The sequence below is a fragment of the Pagrus pagrus genome, assembly GCF_965226575.1.
Source record: "Pagrus pagrus genome assembly, chromosome: 12".
NCBI classification, from domain to species: domain Eukaryota; kingdom Metazoa; phylum Chordata; class Actinopteri; order Spariformes; family Sparidae; genus Pagrus; species Pagrus pagrus.
The window spans coordinates 19,676,791-19,697,020 of NC_140196.1; the positions used below are offsets into that span (position 1 = coordinate 19,676,791).

General features: G+C 41.1%; 1 protein-coding gene and 1 long non-coding RNA gene across 2 annotated transcripts; both read right to left on the reverse strand.

Annotated features, from left to right (window-relative positions):
- Positions 1-454: 454 nt before the first annotated feature.
- On the reverse strand, positions 455-6,555 carry LOC311266104. Its single transcript, XR_014623660.1, has 3 exons — positions 5,849-6,555; positions 5,638-5,724; positions 455-1,249 (listed from the first exon to the last, which is right to left on the reverse strand). It is a non-coding gene; the product is annotated as an uncharacterized lncRNA (long non-coding RNA).
- A 1,196-nt stretch (positions 6,556-7,751) lies between these two features.
- Positions 7,752-19,172, reverse strand: LOC311266100 (sodium- and chloride-dependent GABA transporter 2-like). Its single transcript, XM_084368286.1, has 15 exons — positions 18,745-19,172; positions 18,487-18,621; positions 18,212-18,352; positions 17,957-18,041; positions 17,751-17,883; positions 17,483-17,617; positions 16,497-16,600; positions 16,274-16,398; positions 15,490-15,602; positions 15,252-15,389; positions 15,032-15,134; positions 12,852-12,952; positions 12,533-12,703; positions 9,013-9,149; positions 7,752-8,203 (listed from the first exon to the last, which is right to left on the reverse strand). Exons 1-14 carry the CDS (start codon positions 18,968-18,970, stop codon positions 9,024-9,026), a joined length of 1,836 nt encoding a protein of 611 aa, XP_084224412.1. The 5' UTR covers positions 18,971-19,172; the 3' UTR covers positions 7,752-8,203; positions 9,013-9,023.
- Positions 19,173-20,230: the final 1,058 nt, after the last annotated feature.

The following is a 20,230-nucleotide window of genomic DNA, read 5'->3' on the forward strand; positions in this document are numbered from 1 at the left end:
AATGGCTAAGTCAATGTTCACCCACATTAGCTGACTGGTTTAATGTGATGCATGACATTTTTGTAAAGGAAAAATTAACATTTGCTTTGAGACTCAAGACAGACATATTTAATAAATGCTGGAAAGGATGGATTGACTGTATCAACCCATATAGAGCAGATTTCAGATAACAGCATCAATTGTACTGTAAACTCCCCCTGGCTCATCGCTACACAGACTCTTTGCTTCTCTTGGCTTTGTTTTGTGTTTTGTTCTGTGCTTTGTTTTGTTTTTTTGTTTTTATTGTTTTTTTTCTGTTTGCTTAAAAAAAATGTATAGTGTAAGAAGCTTGACCTGTTGACTTGTTTTTCTTCAATAAAAAGTAAATATCAAAAAAAAAAAGTGTTGTCAATAAATCCCCAAACCTTTTCAAATCTTATTTGGTATTTTATTTGTCCTTAATGTGCAAAGTAAACAAGGTACAAAATAAACCAGGTGCAAACTAAACAAGGTGCAAAATGAACAAGGTCAAAGTAAACAAGGTGCAAAACAAACAAGGTCAAAGTAAACAAGGTTCAAAATAAACAAGGTGAAAGTAAACAAAGGTGCAAAATAAAGAAGATGCAAAGTAAACAAGATGCAAAGTAAACAGGATTTCACATTAAAGTACAAAAGTAAACAGGTTGATGTTCACAGTCGCTTGTTGCATGCATAAATTGTAAATGAAATGCTTTAAACGTAAACAACTGTTAATTGCTTAAAGCAAACTATTTACAAAGTAGTGCAATTTGCCACCGTCTCCTTAAGCTAGGTTTAAGTAAGTCAGGTTGGCGTTCCGTCCCTTCATGCGTCCATACAGCAGATTGTAAATCTCGTGCATTGTGTCGTCCTGTTCCTCTTCAGGCACTTTCCTCAACATGTCACCCATTGTTTGTGTGAAACGTGTAATGGCATCCTCTGGCCTCTCCAGCTGCTTGAGTATCATCAGCCTGTTCTCTTTCAACTCTTCTAATGCCAGCGTAAAGTTGTCAGCCTCCTCCTGCACCCTTTGCCTTTTCCATCCCGTGCGGGACAGAGGAGATGGCGCTGTCTTGGAGACTGGAGATGAGAAGGTTGGATGCTAAGGTTACATAGAGACTGAAGGAGTGAATGCAGGTGGGATCTGAGTGGATTTAGCTGAATTTGGTGTGGGGGATGACTGGCAGTCATCAACGGGTCCATCAACAGGTGATTCACTGCCTCCATTGTCTCTCCCCTGTGAGTTCTGCTCCTATAGTAAAGAAAAACAATATTTGTCTGTTAACAAACATAAACCCCATATGGTTACATTGGCCAAAGTAACACAACTAAATAAACTACATCAACAATGTAGACATCTATGGCACCTATGACTGGGTATCTTTGTTATGAAACACACTAGCGATATCGAAACAGCCTGCAGCTACACCATCAGAAGAAACAGGCAATAGTATGTGTTACATCTAAAATGCAGGCACATTTATAACACATTTTAACATATATAGACAAACACACAATTACAATTACAGTTCATGTAGGGCCATGCTTGTTCCTCAGCGTACAGAGTTCAAGATATTTACTGCGGTGGGAATGAAACTGTTTCTGAAGCGGGTTGTTTTGTAGACAGGTGTCCTGTAGCGTCTCCCAGAGGGCAGCAGCTGGAAGGCATAGTGAGCAGGGTGAGTGGGATCCGAAACAATTTTTCGAGCTCTGCGCAGTGTCCGTTTGTGGTGAAGTGATTCAAGTGATGGTAGGGCGGAGCCAGTGATTCTGGATGCTCTGTTAATGATGCGCTGTAGTTTCTTCCTTGAAAGTGTATCAAGACTGCTGAACCAGACTGTAATGGATGAGGTGAGGATGCTTTCGATGATAGCTGTGTAAAAGCGGAGCAGGAGATGAGACCTGACTCTGAACTTTTTGAGCTGTCGGAGATGGAAGAGTCTTTGCTGGGCTTTTTTGTAGATGTGTTCTGTGTTGATTTTCCATTTTAGGTTATTGGTGATGTGGATTCCAAGCAGTTTGAATGAGTCAGTGGTGGAGATGGGTTCACCTTTAATGAGCACAGGGGTTTTGGGGGATGGCTGACGTAGACGAACGAATTTGTCCCTGAGCGACCTCCATCTCTTGATGCACTCAGTGACCGACAAGTCAACTGCCATCTAAATGATGTTAATAATAATAACAAATCAGAGTAGACCAGAGCTTTAAAGCTCTGGTCTACGATCTGAGAAAGATTTGAAAAAAGCATCCCCCCCCACACACACCCCTCCCCCCTCTGTGCTCCTTAACCCTCCCCTCCGAGCTCGTATCGCTCTCCCCTCGGAGCCTCCCGCGACACATCCCCTCCGCAACAAGAGCAACAAGCCGGCAGAAACCAAATACAGCCCAGCTTTGAATGCGGAGTAACGATGTCGGATTCACAGGTAAAGTTATCACAATGCACGTTGAAACGTAAATCTTGTAAGTCATTACAATGTCCACAGCTAAGCTCCACAGCCAAGCTAGCGTAAGGTCATTAGCGTGTTACAGCTACGTTACGTTACAGCTACGTAATAAGTTACTATTTATCAACAGCTAAGTTAGCCACTTCTAAAAGTTATTGAGGGCCAAGAGACGAACACATGCTGCCGTCAGCTTTAATCACAACGATCGCTTCCACATTGTTGCTGAAACATAAACCTGCATGAGCCTCGGACCAGCTGTGTGTGTCCTAGCTGTTGTCTGAGTAGCACCAGACCGCACACAACCATGCCCGTAAACCGCATTGGGGTTTCATTCATCCCTTCATTCATCTTACTTGCATTACTTGCTGCTTCATTTAGCTGCCACGAGCAAATAAATAGGCTGATTTGGTGTAAACATGATAGCCATGTTAGCTTACAATGCTAGCATAGAGACTAACGTCTCCGTCGAACAAATAAACAAGTGTTGACAATACTGCAGAGACAGAAATTGTCTCGACAGCGTCTAATAACACAGAAACAAACTAACGGCAGCTTTCACAGTCATAAGCCAGCATCGGCATGAAAGTTATCTGTGTCACAACATCCACAATAAAGACACAGATTACCTGCCCAACAGAAACTCTGCTGTATCAGCATCGGGTCCTACATCTTCACGGACCTTTCGCCACCGTTCAAACGATGACCCGATGTTTATTCAGGTTTGAGCCCTCTTTGTTTCACATCTCCGCTTTGTGTCTTTTCAGTGACAGACTTTCTTTCTTTGACTCTTTGCCGGTGGGGCGAGCAGAGGCAGCTGAACTGCTCAGGGCAAAACAAACCTCTTGTCTGCTTGTAGTTTCAAATGCGGAAGTGGGTTGGGACCAGACGTGAGCAGGAGAGTGAGTGAGGGGATTGGATCGGAAAATTGATCCAATAGGAGCCATCCGGACGGGATGGCTCCTATTGGTCAATTTCTTTTCAGTTTTGCAGGCGATAGAGAGAATGGGTTTATTTGGTTCCTTTTACTCTTCATATTGTGTAGGTCATACTATTGGGCCATAACCACCATCTAAATGATGTTAATAATAATGACAAATCTTTCAAATCGTAGACCATAGCTTTAACTTTTCTTATGACAAATATTAAAATTTGGTGGAGAGTGAGGGGGCAGTGTGCAATCTCAGTAAATGAGCAGATGTGCAACTTATGCTCAGGTAATCCTGCAGAAACTGAGCCTCTATGCATCAGGTCCAAGGACAGGTTTACGTAATCCTCAACCCCCATGCACAATAAAGGAACAATTCAACTTAAAAGCGCGGCTACAGAAATCATGACAACACATCCCTATTGAACAACTTGGAACAAATTCATGCACCTAGTCAACATCAGGAATTTCTACACTGTTGGTAATAAAACGGTCTGCAGCTTCCAGTTCATACCCCACGCAGGTCCTAGTACTCAGCATCTGAAAGGCCATGTGAGCATTGGCAGGGCAGGTGTAGGTGTGCCCATGTGGAATGCTGCTTGTTGCAGATCCACGGACTTCAACTCAGCATTTTTTTAAATAGACAGGACGCATTGTTTCAAGGAATCAGAGTTCCACATTCTCAAACAATCTGGAGACCACAAAAGAGGAAAGAAAGGATGATATGAGAGATCTGTATATTGTTAGTTTTTGCTGCTTCATGTTGACCTGCTGTTACGGACCCTCTAGCCTAAAGGCTCGCAGAGAGGGTGCAACGTATTTAAAAGGACGCTCAGACACCAAATGTAAAGTGGAGAAGAAGAAGAATATCCCCCTTCTGATGTGAGCTGGGCAGTGGCTCGAGAGAGAGAGTGAGCTTTCCACTCAATCCTCCTCTAAATGCTGTCATCAGGTGATTGCAACACACCTGGGCAGGTGTGACTTCCTGGAAGATAAAACACAGACAAATGAAGAGAGGGTGCCAGAGAGCAAACAGAGGGAGAGCGATAGAGAAAAAGACAGAGGGAGAGAAAAAAAACAACCAACCGGGCGCAACAGACACCTAACACCCCCACCCTAAGATGGTAAATCTCATCTCATCTCATTTCATTTTCTGCCGCTTATCCGTGAGGGTCGCAGGGATGTTGCCACTCTATCCCCCCTTTCGGGGGGTTTGCGGGGGTTACTGGAGCCAATCCCAGTTTTGACGAGTCGCCAGCTCATCGCAGGGCCCTTTTCTGATGGCAGAGGCTGCCACACAAGGTGCCAACTGCACATCAGGAGCAATTTTGGGGTTCAGCATCTTGCTTAAGATGCTGCGACCTTCTGATCGCTGGTCACCTGCTCTACCCACTGAGCTACAGCCCCACCCTAAGATGGTAAATAACAGGATAAAATAACAGAATAACAGTCACAGATGTTATTTACACAAAGGTCATTGACACCTCGGTAACGTGTCAGCCAGGACAGTGTCTCTCCCATTCACATGCCTGACTTCCACATTAAAAAAAACTTAAAAAACAAAGACCAGCGGCACATCAGAGAACAAAGACAGGTGAGACTCAATCAACTCAACCACATCCTCAAGCTGAGACTGAGATGTGGAAAACTTTTATCAAGTTGTGACAATATTTCAGAGTTTTTAAAACTCCTCCGTGGGGAGCTGCAGGGGACGGACCAACATCATCCTCAACCAGCTCAGACAAAAATGTATTACCGGACTTTGTGCAGGGTAAGGGACCAACACAATCCACCACAACACGCTCAAATGGTTCCCCCACAACAGGGATTGTATAGAGCGGATATGGAGAAACGGTCTGGTTCGGCTTTCCAGTCACCTGGCAGACATGGCATGTTCTACAGTGCAGCCACACGTCCTTTTCCAATCTCGGCCAGAAAAAACAGTGTAAAACTCGACCGTAAGTTTTATGAACTCCAAGATGGCCAGCAAGAGGATTATCATGCGCCAAGGTGAGAATTTCAGGCCAAAATGGACACAGAACCACAACCTGCGTCACCACACCCCAATCATCCTGTGCGGACACATCAGGTGGCGTCCACTTAGGCATGAGCACCCATAAGAAACAACCAGTCGACATGGACTCAATCTCGCTACCTGACACAGCAGCATCAAAAAGGGGAGCAAGTGTAATGTCCTGCTTCTGCTCAATAAGAAGCTGATCTCAGGACATACACCCCTTTGAACCTGGCTCCTACATTACCATTGCTTACCTTATATTTTTTTTAAGGTTTTCCCATTTTTTGGAAACCTGTGCTGTGGTCACCTTGCCCTCCAGGTCCAGTTCTTTGATGAGTTTCCTGTAACAGAAAACAGTGATGAATAGTAGTTATGTTAACTATGGTTAAGGACCCCATCACAGATATATGCCAAGTAGATAGCTAATATTAGATCACTCAATCCCACAGTGTTTTAGCAGCATACTTCTTTTTCGTGAAGTTGTTCTCGTTGTTGGTCCGAAACCTTATCAGGTATCGGACTTGATCTGGAGTCCCTGGAATGAAATGTGTGATTACTGGAAGGCATAAATGCCCTTTGCTTGCTACCATAGCGGTTGGTAACGGTCGGTACACAGTAACACAAATAACTTTACTTGCTGCTTATTATCATACTAGTGTGAAATATCCGACAAATTTGCAGTAAATATGAGAGCTAACGAGTAACGTTAACAGGACATGGCAATGTTACTTAGCCGACTCTCATTGTAAACAGCTATTGTTGTGGTCACATATTGCATTATCTTACGTTAAACTGTACAAACATACAGACACTGTTATTACAACCCATTTTTTTTAAATTCCATGCGAAATCGTAAGTACATTTGTGAATTTTCTTCTCCGAGTCCTCTCGCTCTCCGGGGATCGCCATTGTTGTTTGGTTCAGTATGCAAATGATGACGTAAACCATTCTGGGAAATTTCCTCTGGCCCTCCCTGGGCGAGTCAGCATCTGAAATCCCTCGCTTTGAAGGGCTAGATTCATACCCCCTACCCCTCGTTATGCCCACTACCCCTATATGCAAAGAGTAATTGGGACACCACTACCCTCACGGGAACAAGCAAAATTTAGGGATAGGGCTAAAAAGTAGGGCGAGGGGGTGTATTGGGACTGACCCATACTCATCTGTAAGAACAGCACATTGGAGACTTTCTACTGTTTGATGTAAGTAGCAATTTTATCTGGCAAGCAGTTCCTGAACTCCTCCAAAAGTAACAAGTCACGCAATTTCTCAAAGTCATCAATCCCTTTTGAGCAACACCAGCGGTCAAAGAGAGTTTCCTTCTCACGGCCAAATTCAACATAAGTCTGACTATCAGTCTTCCTAAAACAGCGGAATTTCTGGCGGTATGCCTCAGGCACCAATTCATAAGCCCTAAGCACCGTAGTTTTAACCATCTCATAGTCTAAACTTAGGTCAGATGGCAAAGACGCATACGCAGCGTGAGCCTTACCTGTAAACACACACTGGAGAAGCAAAGACCAGACACTTCTAGGCCACTTTTAATGAAGTCGCGACACAATCAAACAAAACAAAGTATCCATCTACATCCCTCTCAAAAAAAGGAGGAACAAGACGAATACACTTGTTCACATCAAAGTAATGAGAAGGAGAGTCAGAGTAACTGAGGAAGACTGCTTCAGTTCAAGCTCCTTCAAGCAAAGCTGCTTTTTAGTTTCTTCTTCCTCAGTAGGAGTAGGAGTTCCTCAGTAATGTGTGGAAGAACCATACACAGCCACAACAGCCTGGCACCTCCTCCTCATGCTGGTCACTAGCCTGGTCACACATAGAGCGGGGTTTCTCAGAGACTACAAACAGAATTTGGGAGTGGAGAGGATAGAATGGCCTGCCAGCAGTCCTGACCTCGACCCCATTGAACACTTGTGGGATCAGCTTGGGCATGCTGTTCGTGCTAGTGACCAACACAACCACGTTGGCTGACTTGCGAAAAATGCTGGTTGAAGAATGGGATGCCATCGCACAGCAGTGTGTGACCAGGCTGGTGTATGGTTCTTAATAAATTGTTAAATTGCCACTTCAATCATCCAATCCACCAAACAAGACTCAATAGCAGAATAAGCTGTTTGGCAGAGAAGATGTGGCAAATTTTTCATGGGCGCAGCCCACATACTCAGTTCTGCTGCTCATCCCACAAATGCATGTTCCTTACAAATGTGGCACAATTTAAAAAGGGAAATAAACAAGCTTTCCAATGGTATAAGAATTATTGCCAAGAATCATTGTCACAACAAAGAAATAATCTACAAAACAAAAATTTCCTTACTTTTTGTGCTATGTTTATTTGCACTTCTAATCAATGGCGACCCAAAGAGGAGGTCAAGGGGGCCCTGGCCCTACTAATATCATTTTGGCCAACCCACTGGCCCCGCCCCCTTCGCATATGCATAATATGCTTCTCATTAATGAGTACTGTACACATACCATGCTTCTATCTGATATTTAACATTAGGTACTTTTTATTAACAGTAATTAAATAATGAAGATAAGATGAAAACAAGAAACGCATCGCCTGCCAGCTAATTTTGACTGTCCGTCAATGCCCCCCAAACCCCTATCATGGCCACCCCAAGATTATCAGTGACCCTTTCTGGCCCCCTCGATTAAAAAAAAATGGTGGTGGGCCTGCTGATAATCTGTTATAATGTAAACACAATAAATGCAGAAACAGAGTTACATAATTTCACACATGTTGTGGCACTTTGCTGAATCCAGGCGAGCACTGCACTAATGAGGTCTTCTGGGGTGCAAAACAACGTGATTCTGTGAGGATGAGAAGAAAAAATAGCAAGTGTTACTATATTATACTTTTAATTTAATATATCTGCTGTAATTGCCTTTTGTGTTTCAGTGTGAAAAATATTCAGAAACTACTAGTTGCAGGGGACTGAACAATATTGAGTCATGCACAGCATATAGCGACAGAAAACATGAGTTGGGTCTGTTGTCAGGTCTTTTGGTCTAATCATCACAAGGCCAGTCAGTAGGCAAACTTAAAGAGACTTGTAGAGCTGTAACTTAACATTATTTACTTTGAATCTGAGACCTTTTAAAATATCTACATATTATTGATTTGTGTTCATTCATAAATGATGGCTTCAAGCTCTATTAACTGCTTGTTGTGATTTCAGCATTGCAGCTCATGTAGAGTGCAGTATGTGTATCAGTTGTAACATCCTATAATATATCTGTCCGACAGAACTACTGTATTAAAAACATTATTGAACTTTTATAAAGTGTCAAAGTAAATATCATGTACATTAATTCATTCTGGCCTCTCTTCACTAGCTTCATCTTGAAGCATCAGTGAGAGTATACTGCAAGTCAATACATGGCCGTGCATTATCATGTCCGTGTATCATTTGATCATCCTTTATGGATCACCTCAGAGGTGCAGGATGCTGGTTATGTTACTGACCCAATGTACTGCTATTATGAATTCTACCAGAACCAATTGTTTGAGTGTACTGAGAAGATCATTAATGTCCTTAAACGCCAAAGTTAAATTACATCAGTAATGGACCATTCAACTTTGAGCATCTATGCACTGATGTCTCTATTACGTGACTCACCTTCAGACCTGTCAGTTTTTTGTTTTTTCAGTTAAAGCACACAGCTCCGCTTGTGATAGAGGTGTTTCTGGGTCAAGGGTCTTCTTTGGTGATGCATCATGCAGGTTGGCTGCTGGAGTACACAAAGTTTTCAGTCTCTATAAACAAGAAATGGGACAAGAATTAGGTTGGAAAAACAATGGACGTCATTATTTTCAAGATCTCTTTCTGATGATACTTAAAGTAAATTTGCAGAACTGATTCCACTAGCCCTGGGTTCAATACCTTGTCTCAACACATTTGAGGTCTCTTCAGTCACATATAGCCCTTCCCAAATTGATGACTTTGTGGATAGAGTTTCAAATTCACTACGTACAACACTAGACTCTATTGCTACTTTGAAAAGAAAGATGCTTAAGCACAGTAACACTGCCCCATGGTACAATATTCAGACTCGAAAATTAAAACAAGAGACACGCAGATTAGAGAGGAAATGGCGCTCTTCTAAACTGGAGGAATCACGAGTACTGTGGCAGGATACCCTCAAATTGTCCAAGAAGGAACTTCGTGCTGCTAGGGCAGCATATTGCTCAGCTTTAATCGAGAACAACAAAAATAATCCCAGGTTTCTTTTCAGTAGTGTTGCCAGGCTGACACAGAGCCAGTGCTCTGTTGAATCAGCTATTCCTATAAGCTTATCAAGTAATGATTTTATGAATTTTTTTAATAACAAAACTTTATCTATAAGAGAGAAAGTCAAGACATTACTGCCTTCTTGTAACACTGACACTGCGAACTTTGTTTCAGCTACAGGACCAGCTAACCACCTTCATTGCTTCAAACCACTAGGGCCTCAGCAATTAATATCAGTAATAACCTCCTCCAGATCAGCTACTTGTTTCCTTGACCCTATTCCCACTAAATTACTCAAAGACATGTTACCCCAGGTTAGCACTTTTCTATTAGATATGATTAACCCCTCACTATTAACAGGCTATGTACCACAATCCTTCAAAGTAGCTGCAATCAAACCTCTCTTTAAAAAGCCCACGCTTGATCCGGAGGTTCTGGCTAACTATAGGCCAATTTCTAACCTTCCCTTTCTTTCTAAAATCTTGGAGAAGGTGGTAGCAGATCAATTAAAGGATTTTTTACAGAATAATAGTCTATTTGAAATGTTTCAATCAGGTTTTCGTAGGCACCACAGTACAGAGTCTGCTCTGGTTAAGGTCACGAATGACCTTTTTATTGCATCAGATGAGGGATGTCTATCTGTACTTGTTCTGCTTGATCTTAGCGCGGCTTTCGATACCGTTGATCATCAAATTCTAATAGAGAGACTAGACACACTAATTGGTATCAAAGGTACTGCATTAAGCTGGTTTAGATCCTATCTATCTAACAGAACTCAGTTTGTACATGTTAACGATGAATCCTCTTTGTACACCAAAGTGAGCTATGGCGTTCCACAAGGATCAGTACTTGGTCCAATTCTATTCATTTTATATCTGCTTCCTCTTGGTAGCGTTATTAAAAAATATGACATTAATTTTCATTGTTATGCGGACGATGTTCAGTTATACTTATCCTTTAAACCTAACGAAACCAACAAAATATCTAAACTTCAAGCTTGTCTGCAGGATATTAAAATATGGATGACTCGTAACTTTCTGCTGCTCAACTCAGATAAGACTGAAGTTATTGTACTGGGTCCTAAACATCTTAGAAAACATCTAGTCAATGATACTGTTATTTTAAATGACATCTCTTTAACTTCAGCCCTCACGGTCAGAAATCTTGGTGTAATTTTTGATCAGAATTTATCATTTGACTCTCACATTAAAGAAATCTCAAGAACTGCCTTTTTTCATCTGCGTAACATTTCCAAAATCAGATCCCTTCTATCTCTAAAGGACGCTGAAAAATTAATTCATGCATTTGTGACTTCACGACTTGACTACTGTAACTCTTCACTGTCGGGTTGTCCGAGTAAGTCACTAAGGACACTCCAATTAGTTCAAAACACTGCTGCCTGTGTCCTGACTGGGACGAGAAAAAGAGACCATATCTCGCCTGTCTTGGCTTCTCTACACTGGCTCCCAGTATCTGCTAGAATAGATTTTAAAGTTCTCCTCCTAACATATAAAGCACTACATGGTCAGGCACCCTCATATCTTGAGGACCTTATAGTTCCCTACCACCCAAATAAGACTCTGCGATCCCAAAATGCAGGCTTGCTGGCTGTGCCTAGAGTATTAAAAAGTAGTATGGGAGGCAGGGCTTTTTGCTATCGGGCCCCACTTCTCTGGAATCAACTCCCAATTCAAATTCGTGGGGCAGATACTCTCTCTATTTTCAAAAATCGACTTAAAACATTCCGTTTTAATAGAGCATATAATTGGGGATCTGAGTATGGTATCTTTTATCTTTTTATTTTTTCCTCAAATTGATTTGTTTTTAACTTGGCCTAATTTTATTCGTATGATTGTTTTTGTTTTATCACTGCTATTGTTTTGTTGTCACTGTGTATTTTTACTGCCTGACTGTTGATTAATACTGTTTTTAATTGTTTGATTTGTTTAAAGCACCTTGAGATGCATTTTATGTATGAAAGGCGCTATATAAATAAAATTATTATTATTATTATTATTATTTCCAGGGGAGCGGCCTCACTGATTACTGTAAGAAACAAACACAACTTTATGACTTCATTCACTGATTTTGTTGAAACTGGATCATATTTCAAGGAGTTTCCTGATGTACTTCCTTACTCAACTAACCTATAGACCCTTTTTCTGTTTGTACACAATGATGACGTAGAACGTATGCGTGCGCATTTAGGCAACGGAAGTATGGTGGAGAAACAGCTTGTCAAGCTATGCAGGGGGATTATCAACTAAAGATCGTGGATGCTTATGAATACGTTGTCTGTGGTCATGTACAGAACATCAAATACCATGACATAGACTCAGAGTTTTGTGTTTTGAGATCAGAAATTCTCCCTAGTCAAAGACAAGGACACAAGACAACGATTTATGAGGCTTGGGTTATAATCAACAAACGAGAAAACTCAGAGCTCTATGATATACGTAGTTGTTATGCAAAGATGAATTATGCTTCTGTGTTACTGTCCTTTCAGCTGGAATGTCCTGGAAGCAATTCGTACAACCGTATACGCAACAACCATATGACATGTTGATGCTGGGAACAGTTTGTAAATGCTTGATAACCAGTTGCTACCTCGTCTTTGTCAGTCAGAACAGCTGGAAAACAACACCACTTCCGTTGCCAATATGCATGCGCATATATTATATGACGTTGGCTGAAAAAGGGTCTATAACTGCCTGTGATCTGGTGCCCCTATGCTTGAAAAAACGCTGCCTTCTTAGATTCCCCTATGATCGATAAAAAACTTGACCAAGTGTCCTCTAGTGTGAAATGAATCACAACTTTCTGTGCGCTGGTGCCCCACCGCATACAGCTGGTGCCCTTTTTGTTTTATATTTTTGCCCTTGAGTCCACCACTGTCCCATAGACTTACCTGTCTCACTGTTCCTGGAGTTACTGCGATGCTATAGAGAATCCACAGTGGAGTCGGGAAAACTGAAGAGAGAGCAAGAACTATTCCAGTGGCATAGCCCCATCCAGGGTACTGGTAGGTGTTGTTGTATGTCAGAGGGGTGAACTTGACCAGTGAGAAAAGCAATATTCCCTGTTAATGAAGGAAGAGACATACAGGGAACATTTAATGAACAGCATACATTTTTAGTCACCACAGATATTTTTTGTCTTCTTGTCCCATTTTCAGCTGAATGTCCATCTTGACTTTGTCTTCTGAACTTCCCCATAAATTTACTTACAGTACAAGCCAGTGGTGTGAGGAACCTCCAGCAATATTTCATATAAGGCGAAGGGTAGTAGCCAATCATTTCCTTTATCTTCTTGTAATAATGATCAGCACCTTGCAGATGGAACACAATATTAGCTTTAAAGCATGTGATCAAACATGGAGAAAACATTATATTTTGAGTCCTAGGTGCTATATAGTAAGCAACTGGACGTGTTTCAGTTTGTTGAAGACATTTCATCCAAGAGTCTTCCTCGGGTCTAACTAACTGGAGGAGAGTTGCAGGCTTTTAATATGTGAGGGAGTGTCCTTACAGAGTCATTAAGGACACTGTAAGCTCTGAGTTTCAGAGTCGTTAGGGCCACTTGTGGGTCGTTGATGCAACCGGCCTTCATGTGGGTTGCTAGGGCAAGGTGAGCCCATGTGTGAGTGGTTGTTAAGGTGTCTGGGGAAGAAACTCAGTACAGCATTGTAGGTGGGTGATAAGTAATGTCGTAGGCCACTTCATCTGTTCAAAGACGGTCGTCCCAGTTTGACATTACTCTGCTTATGCCTGGGTGTTTTGTCCTTAGGATGGACAAGTTTCTGCCTCAGCGTTGTTGGTAGGATTGAAGTGAAGTGAACCGGGATATTATGTTAATTGACGATCCTCCTGCCTGAGTTTCTCAGAGCTTCCTGCGACATAAGGAATGATGATGTTGTTACATTTTTCCGTCTCTTCCTCTGTCTGCACGAGCTTGTGCCCCACTGGAGCACAAGCTGTGTATGGAGAGAATTTTGTTCCTTTATTATTCAATCAAATAGAATAGATTTGAAACCGCAAAAGAGAGTAAGTGGCAATCAAATTTTTTTTTTTTTAGATCGAAACAGAACAGGTTGCAATTGAAAAAAAAAATGAGAGCATATTTCTTCAACTTTAATCAAAACTCGAAACCATTTTGCTTATGTTTTGCTTGCGAATTCAACTGCACTTGATGGGCGGGGCCTACGCTGGTGGATGAGAGAAGAGTTTCTATCTACATCGATACTTACAATTACACCCACGTTACAGTGGGCTGTTATAACTGACGCTCACAACTACAACTCCGAGTTGTTTGAACTACAGAAGTCTGTTTACAATCATCTTAATGAATAATGCAACAAGGACGAAGCATGTACACTGCATTGTTTGTTTATTCAGAACGGAATGGATCGCTAATTAATAAAGTAATGATAAAAAAAAAAACATAGCCTACACAAATGCTTTTATCAAGGGCCCTGCCCGGCCCGGCCCAGCCCGGCCCGAGGATAGTGGTGGGAAATAATTCCGGGCTTGGGCTTGGGCTTGGGCAGAGAATCTAAACTGTACCTCCAAGCAGCACAAGGGGGAAGTGTGTGTAATGCGGAAGGCATAGCTGGCGTAGGCCCCGCCCATCAAGTGCAGTTGAATTCTTGAAAGCAAAGAGGACTGATTTATAAGCAAAATGGTTTTGAGTTTTGATTGAAGTTGAAGAAATATGCTCTCTCATCTTTTTTTTCAATTGCAACCTGTTCTGTTTCAATCTCAAAAAAAAAAAAAAATTGATTGCCACTTACTCTCTTTTGCTCTCAAATCTCTTTTTTGGTTTCAAATCTATTCTATTTGATTGAATAATAAAGGAACAAAATTCTCTCCATAGCTGTGGGTCATCAGAACCCTAAACCATCGGGCTGAGACCGTGCCCACAAAGTCAGAGGGGAAGGAGAAGGAACAGAAGCACATCAGGGGAGCACTTTAAAACTGTGGATACCCAAACTGGACCTTTGTCAAAACCTCTAAAAGATCCAGAGCAGACAGATAGGAGGAGACGGAAAAACGTAACAACATCCAGTTGCCTACGATATATCACATTACCATGACCTGGATGACTGAGAACCTTCATCCACATTATAATTTGAGGTTATTTACGCTCACAACGGGAACCTTAAACCTTAAATACCTTAAATTGAAATAACTGTTTCACCTAAATTGAAACAGTTATTAATTATAGTAGTTATAGTTGAAAGGGGTTCTGCTACTTTGGGTTCAACAAAGCCTAAATATACAGTGATACAGGTGACCTTTTTAATATACTATATTTTTGATTGGACATTTTTAAAAAGCACGTGTTAATTATGATTAATAAATAAAATTGTAATTTTATCATGCTTGAAACAAATGATTTTGCTGCTCACCAAATATCCATCCCACACAAATGGACTCCAAAATGGCACATAACATGATTGGCATTCCACTGCAAGCGTAGTAGTCGAACAGCAGAAAAACATAAAGTCCTCCCTAAAGCACATAACAGAAGAAAGGGCAGAAACATAGGCTTGGTCAAAGGGTTAAAGGCAAGACCTATTTGACACAGAGAAGGAGAGAAATGCAAAGGCTAAACAAATTAACTCTTACCTCAGTCACCATAATCAGGCCAATACAAAAGGACACAACACAGATGAAGAGCAGAAGAAGTTTACGTCGATGACCAGTGAGAAAGAAGGATGGATACAGGTCTGATATGGACGTCACCAAGCCTTCCAGAACCACAAACTGTGGGTAAAAGATAAAATGGCTCCTGTTCACATTTGTTCAAAATCGATACTTACAATTTAGTCAACAAGCCAGTATGAGATCAATGGTGACACTTTACCTCACTGTCCACTCCAAGGAAGATTATCATAATGAAGAAGAAGGCAGCCCAGAGTTGAGGTAAAGGCATCATGGCCACTGCCCGAGGGTAGGCAATGAATGCCAGACCTGGACCTACAAGCAGATGGCAAACTAGGTTAGACATTGGTTTTCTTATACAGTAGATCATTATGTGCTTATGGGTAGGGTCATTTTGATAAAAGCATTAGACCAATGAGCTGCTGAGCTTGCGTTCCCAGTGTGGTCGGAAATTAAAACTGAAAACTCTTAATTCTCACCAAATGCAACCCAACTTGCTAACAAGTTTACCAAGTGAACTTAAATATGGTAATAACTGTAGCAAATTTATTCAATATGCCTAACCATCCATGCATTGTCACCTTTCAACCTATGTTGGTATTGACATATAGCATACTGTATGTGTTTTGCTAAGATATTGCCTTGTTTGATAGAAGGCATGCACTACATTAAACATGGTACAGTCCACCTGTTTTGCCAAATTCAAACTGTTTCATTACACTATACACACCAATTTGGGCTGTTGTTGCCTAATCTTTCAAACGGACTGGAATGATTGAAACTGGAATAGAGTGGTCCATTAACCCTCGATTTCAGGCACATCCATCTTTAAACATGTCCTTCATTCTGATCTCAACTGCACACTTGTAACAACTGTTACAACTGTAAAGTTTCATGACTGCATCCTGTACAGCTGTGACGCTATGGTGGAGACAAAATCTATCCAGAGACAGGCGAAATACTTCCCATCCCTTCCAATCCCATACCTGACTCAGCCACCGTTGAGATGTCGACACCCAACTCATACGACATGAAGCCGAGTACAGAGAAGACTGCAAAGCCAGCAACAATGCTGGTTACACTGTTTAGTATGCACAAGGCAAACGTGTCTCTGGAATTAAAAAAGATTATTATGTGCTGTATCCTGCATCACACCAACAGGTAAAAGGCATAAAAAGTAAGTTCATAGAAAATAGTTGTTTTTCTTACTTGTAGCAGTTGTTGTTGTATTTGTTGTAGCTTCCCAAAGCCGGCAAACAGCCTTCGCAGACAGCATAGGAGAAAAATATCTGGCTCCCAGCATCCATCCACACCTAAAAACAGTTGAATGAGTTGTAATCATTACATGCCTCTTCGTATTTTATTACCCACATGATATTTATACTTCTAATCGGTATATATGACACTGATGTTTACTTGGCTCAGCAGTTCTGAATCAGTGTGTCTCAGATCTTAACGATGCATCATGCGAAGATGAAAATAAAACGTGACGTAAACCCATCCAAAGTAAGAGGAAGTCTCTAATGCACATGTTCTCAACTGGACTGTAGGACTGTAGCACACAGGCTCTATGGGCCCATGGGTTGTGTTCTTTGTTCTTTGAAGAGCCAGCGTTGCTGGTCTCTCTTGGCCAGGGATGAGGTGTTCAGGGCCCAGGTCAGGTTGTCCGTGATGTGCAACCCCAGGACCTTTGTGCTTTTGACTCCACAGTAGTGCCGTTGATGTAGAGTGGAATGTGGTTGGGACAGTTCCTCTTAAAGTCAACAATGATCTCTTTCATAACTCTTTTTTTAAGTCAGGCCCATCTTGTCCCGGAGATCATCTAACTTTGTATCATCCTTTTTCTTTATGATGTGGTATGTTCTGAACTTGGTACATCAGTTGTGGGTCAGCAAGGAAAACAGAAGTGACCAGTGGACTCAAGACATAGGTGTGTTGTTGAGTGCCTCTTACTGTCAAAAATAGTTTGGGTAAGCAGGACAGTGAATGTAAGACTAGACTTTGGTCACACACATAACATTTGTCAAGATGAACTACTTTTTGGTTTCGGTCTTGAATAATGAGCAATATTGAGTGGAGAATACTAACATCAGAGTCTGTCGAAGTCCTTAACTGTAAGTATGCAGTGTCAGCCAAATAAGTTCAGTAACTTTGATCAGTTATACATCCACTCATCACTCGCCCATACATCTCACCTGAGCATCAGTCAGACGCGTCAAATCAGGAGAAAGGTAAAATCGTATTCCATCTGCAGCTCCTGGCAGTGTCAGACCACGGATCAGCAATACGATCAACATCATGTAAGGAAAGGTGGCTGTGAAGTAGACGACCTGAGAGAGAAGCACCAATATGTACTGCCTTCAGTAGTGTTCAATTTTGATATCAAGGTTTATGATTTTGCATGTCAAAACAACATCTTATGCAATCTGAAGTTTCATGAGCAGAATAAATGTATACATGCACCTTTCCTGATGACTTCACACCTTTCCAGACACAGAAGTAACAAATGACCCAGCTGAGCACAAGACATCCAGCCAGGTCCCAGCGGATACTTCCCATCTCCTCAATCCCTCCAGACAATCCCAGGACTCTTCTCCTGTGTGCAGGAAGAAAATGATGTCAATATATTTTTATGACTTTAAAACAGTTTTAATCATATCAGTACTTACTGCCAGAACTCTTTAACTGAAGACGTTGCATTTTCATTTATTTGGCCATAAAATGAATCGTTTTGATGGTTATCAGTGCAGTTCTCTTACAGAGGAAGAATAAAAGGAAACAAGTTAGTGCAGCTAGAAATCTTTAGAATGTGTTACTATGTTGAGCTTAAGACAAACTTAAACAAGTGCACCATTTTGTTGCTTTTTTTAATACAGTACACGTTGTATATAATGTTATGGCACCAATGTAATGCAGATGTGTACCTGTGTTCCAGGTGTTGTTACAGCTGGCCCAGGGCAGTACAGTGTGGAAGGAGGAGAAGAGGTAGAGGAAGGCCCAGGCCAGGATGACAATATAATACATCACCATGTAAAGTGATATCACTTGATTGCTGTAGCCTAAACCTATTTTAAAAAATTCAAAAAGGTTTGAACATTAGGTACATGCAGCATTAGATACTTATTTAAAAACAAGTAATATAAGACAGATTAGAAATACTTCTTGCACTGTGTTGAATGTGTAGCTAAATTATCAATACCTTGAAATAAAGGACATATTCTCCCCCAACATGTGATTCCACCCTGACCAGTTAACTGTCCCACTGATACCTCCAGAAAGAAGAGGGGGATCCCACAGGTGAGCAGGATCAAAACATACGGGATCAAGAAAACCCCTGCAGGAAAGAATTTAGCAAAGTACAAAACACTAAATGTTAATGATTAAATACAATTCTTCCAGTCTGTTCTCTTCTGAGGTTTGAAGTACAAAACAGGAATACTTTCGGTCACTGACTCACCTCCTCCATTTTTGAAGCACAGATAGGGAAATCTCCAAACATTGCCCAGACCAATAATTTCTCCAATTACTGCCAAAATGAACTCCCTCTTGTTGGCCCACTGGCCTCTCTTACTACACTTTGCTGGAGCATCATTTTGATTGTTGTCATCATTCTTCTCTTCTGGATTACTTGCTGGCTCCATCAGGAGGTCTGCTGTGTTGAAATGTGATGACAATGATTTCATTCATAGTGAACTTGAAAGAAGAAAAAAAATCCAAAGAAATTTCCATCGAGCAGAGCTAAGTCTGCCCTGTAATTCAAATGTTACTTTTGTACTTGATGCATTCTTTCTCAGCCCTTATCCAACAACAACGAAGATAACAGCAACATGGATGTTTTAAGGAGAAACGACAACTGCAGCAGCGAAGGACAAAAGAGGAGGCGGACCCAGGCTTAACAAAGTAGCTGAAAGTAAGATACACACGGACAGTCTATGACGTCTGACTTAATGTGTTCATTTTGTTCGGCTTTTTTCCCAAGGGCCCTGAAGGCTGCAGTTATTGAGCCTCTTTTAAAATGATCTAATCTGGATGCCTGAGTAATTAACAAATACATGCCCATATAAAAGTTACATTTTCAAAGATCACTGAAAAGGTTGTTTTTCAGTGACTGACAAAATTTAAAAATCTGTTAGTATTTATTTGCTCACTCCCGTTTTTCACTTTTATTATCTTTTAAATCCAATTTCACATTTTCTTAATGTCTTATTATTATTGTATTTACCGTGGCCCTGTAAAGCACTTTACATTTCCTTGTGTCTGAATGGTGCAATAGAAATAAACTTACACGTTCCAGTGACCTTTCTACTGCATCATGTATGGAGGACACCAATTAGATTAAAAAGCCTACCGGCTTCCTCAACATGTGTCCACCATTTCTGAAACAGTTTAACAATTCAGATGCAAGGTTGCTGAACCTAATGCAGATTGTTCAGCATGTTGTGCATCAATTAGTTGGTTAAGACCAAAACACTTTGGACCAAAATGAAGTCCTTCATTTTAAACAGGCTTAACATAGGTGCAAAATAATGTTTAGAATAATGTTTAATATCACTAATTTCACCACTCATAATGTTTCAATATCACTACTCAATGCAACACAAAATACATACCAGAAACAGTTAAGCAAGAGATTTGTTACAGTGAAGGTGATATGTGTTTTAATTCTAAATTAACTTCTGATAAATGTCTGAATTCTCTCAGAGCTGAACAGATAATAGTGATTACTGAAACTCAGGTGTCAGTGACTTCTGTAAGCCTTTATGGTTTATGTGCACACATAGATCTCTGACCTGGATCAACATTCCAGTCTTCCTATAGCTTTGACAATGACAAGAGACACACTGACGCCTATGTTGATAGGGCAGAACATGTTATCTTTAAACAAAACATAGGAACATGCTGTGCAGCCAGTGATTGACAGGGCTGTACCAGTTACAATGAAC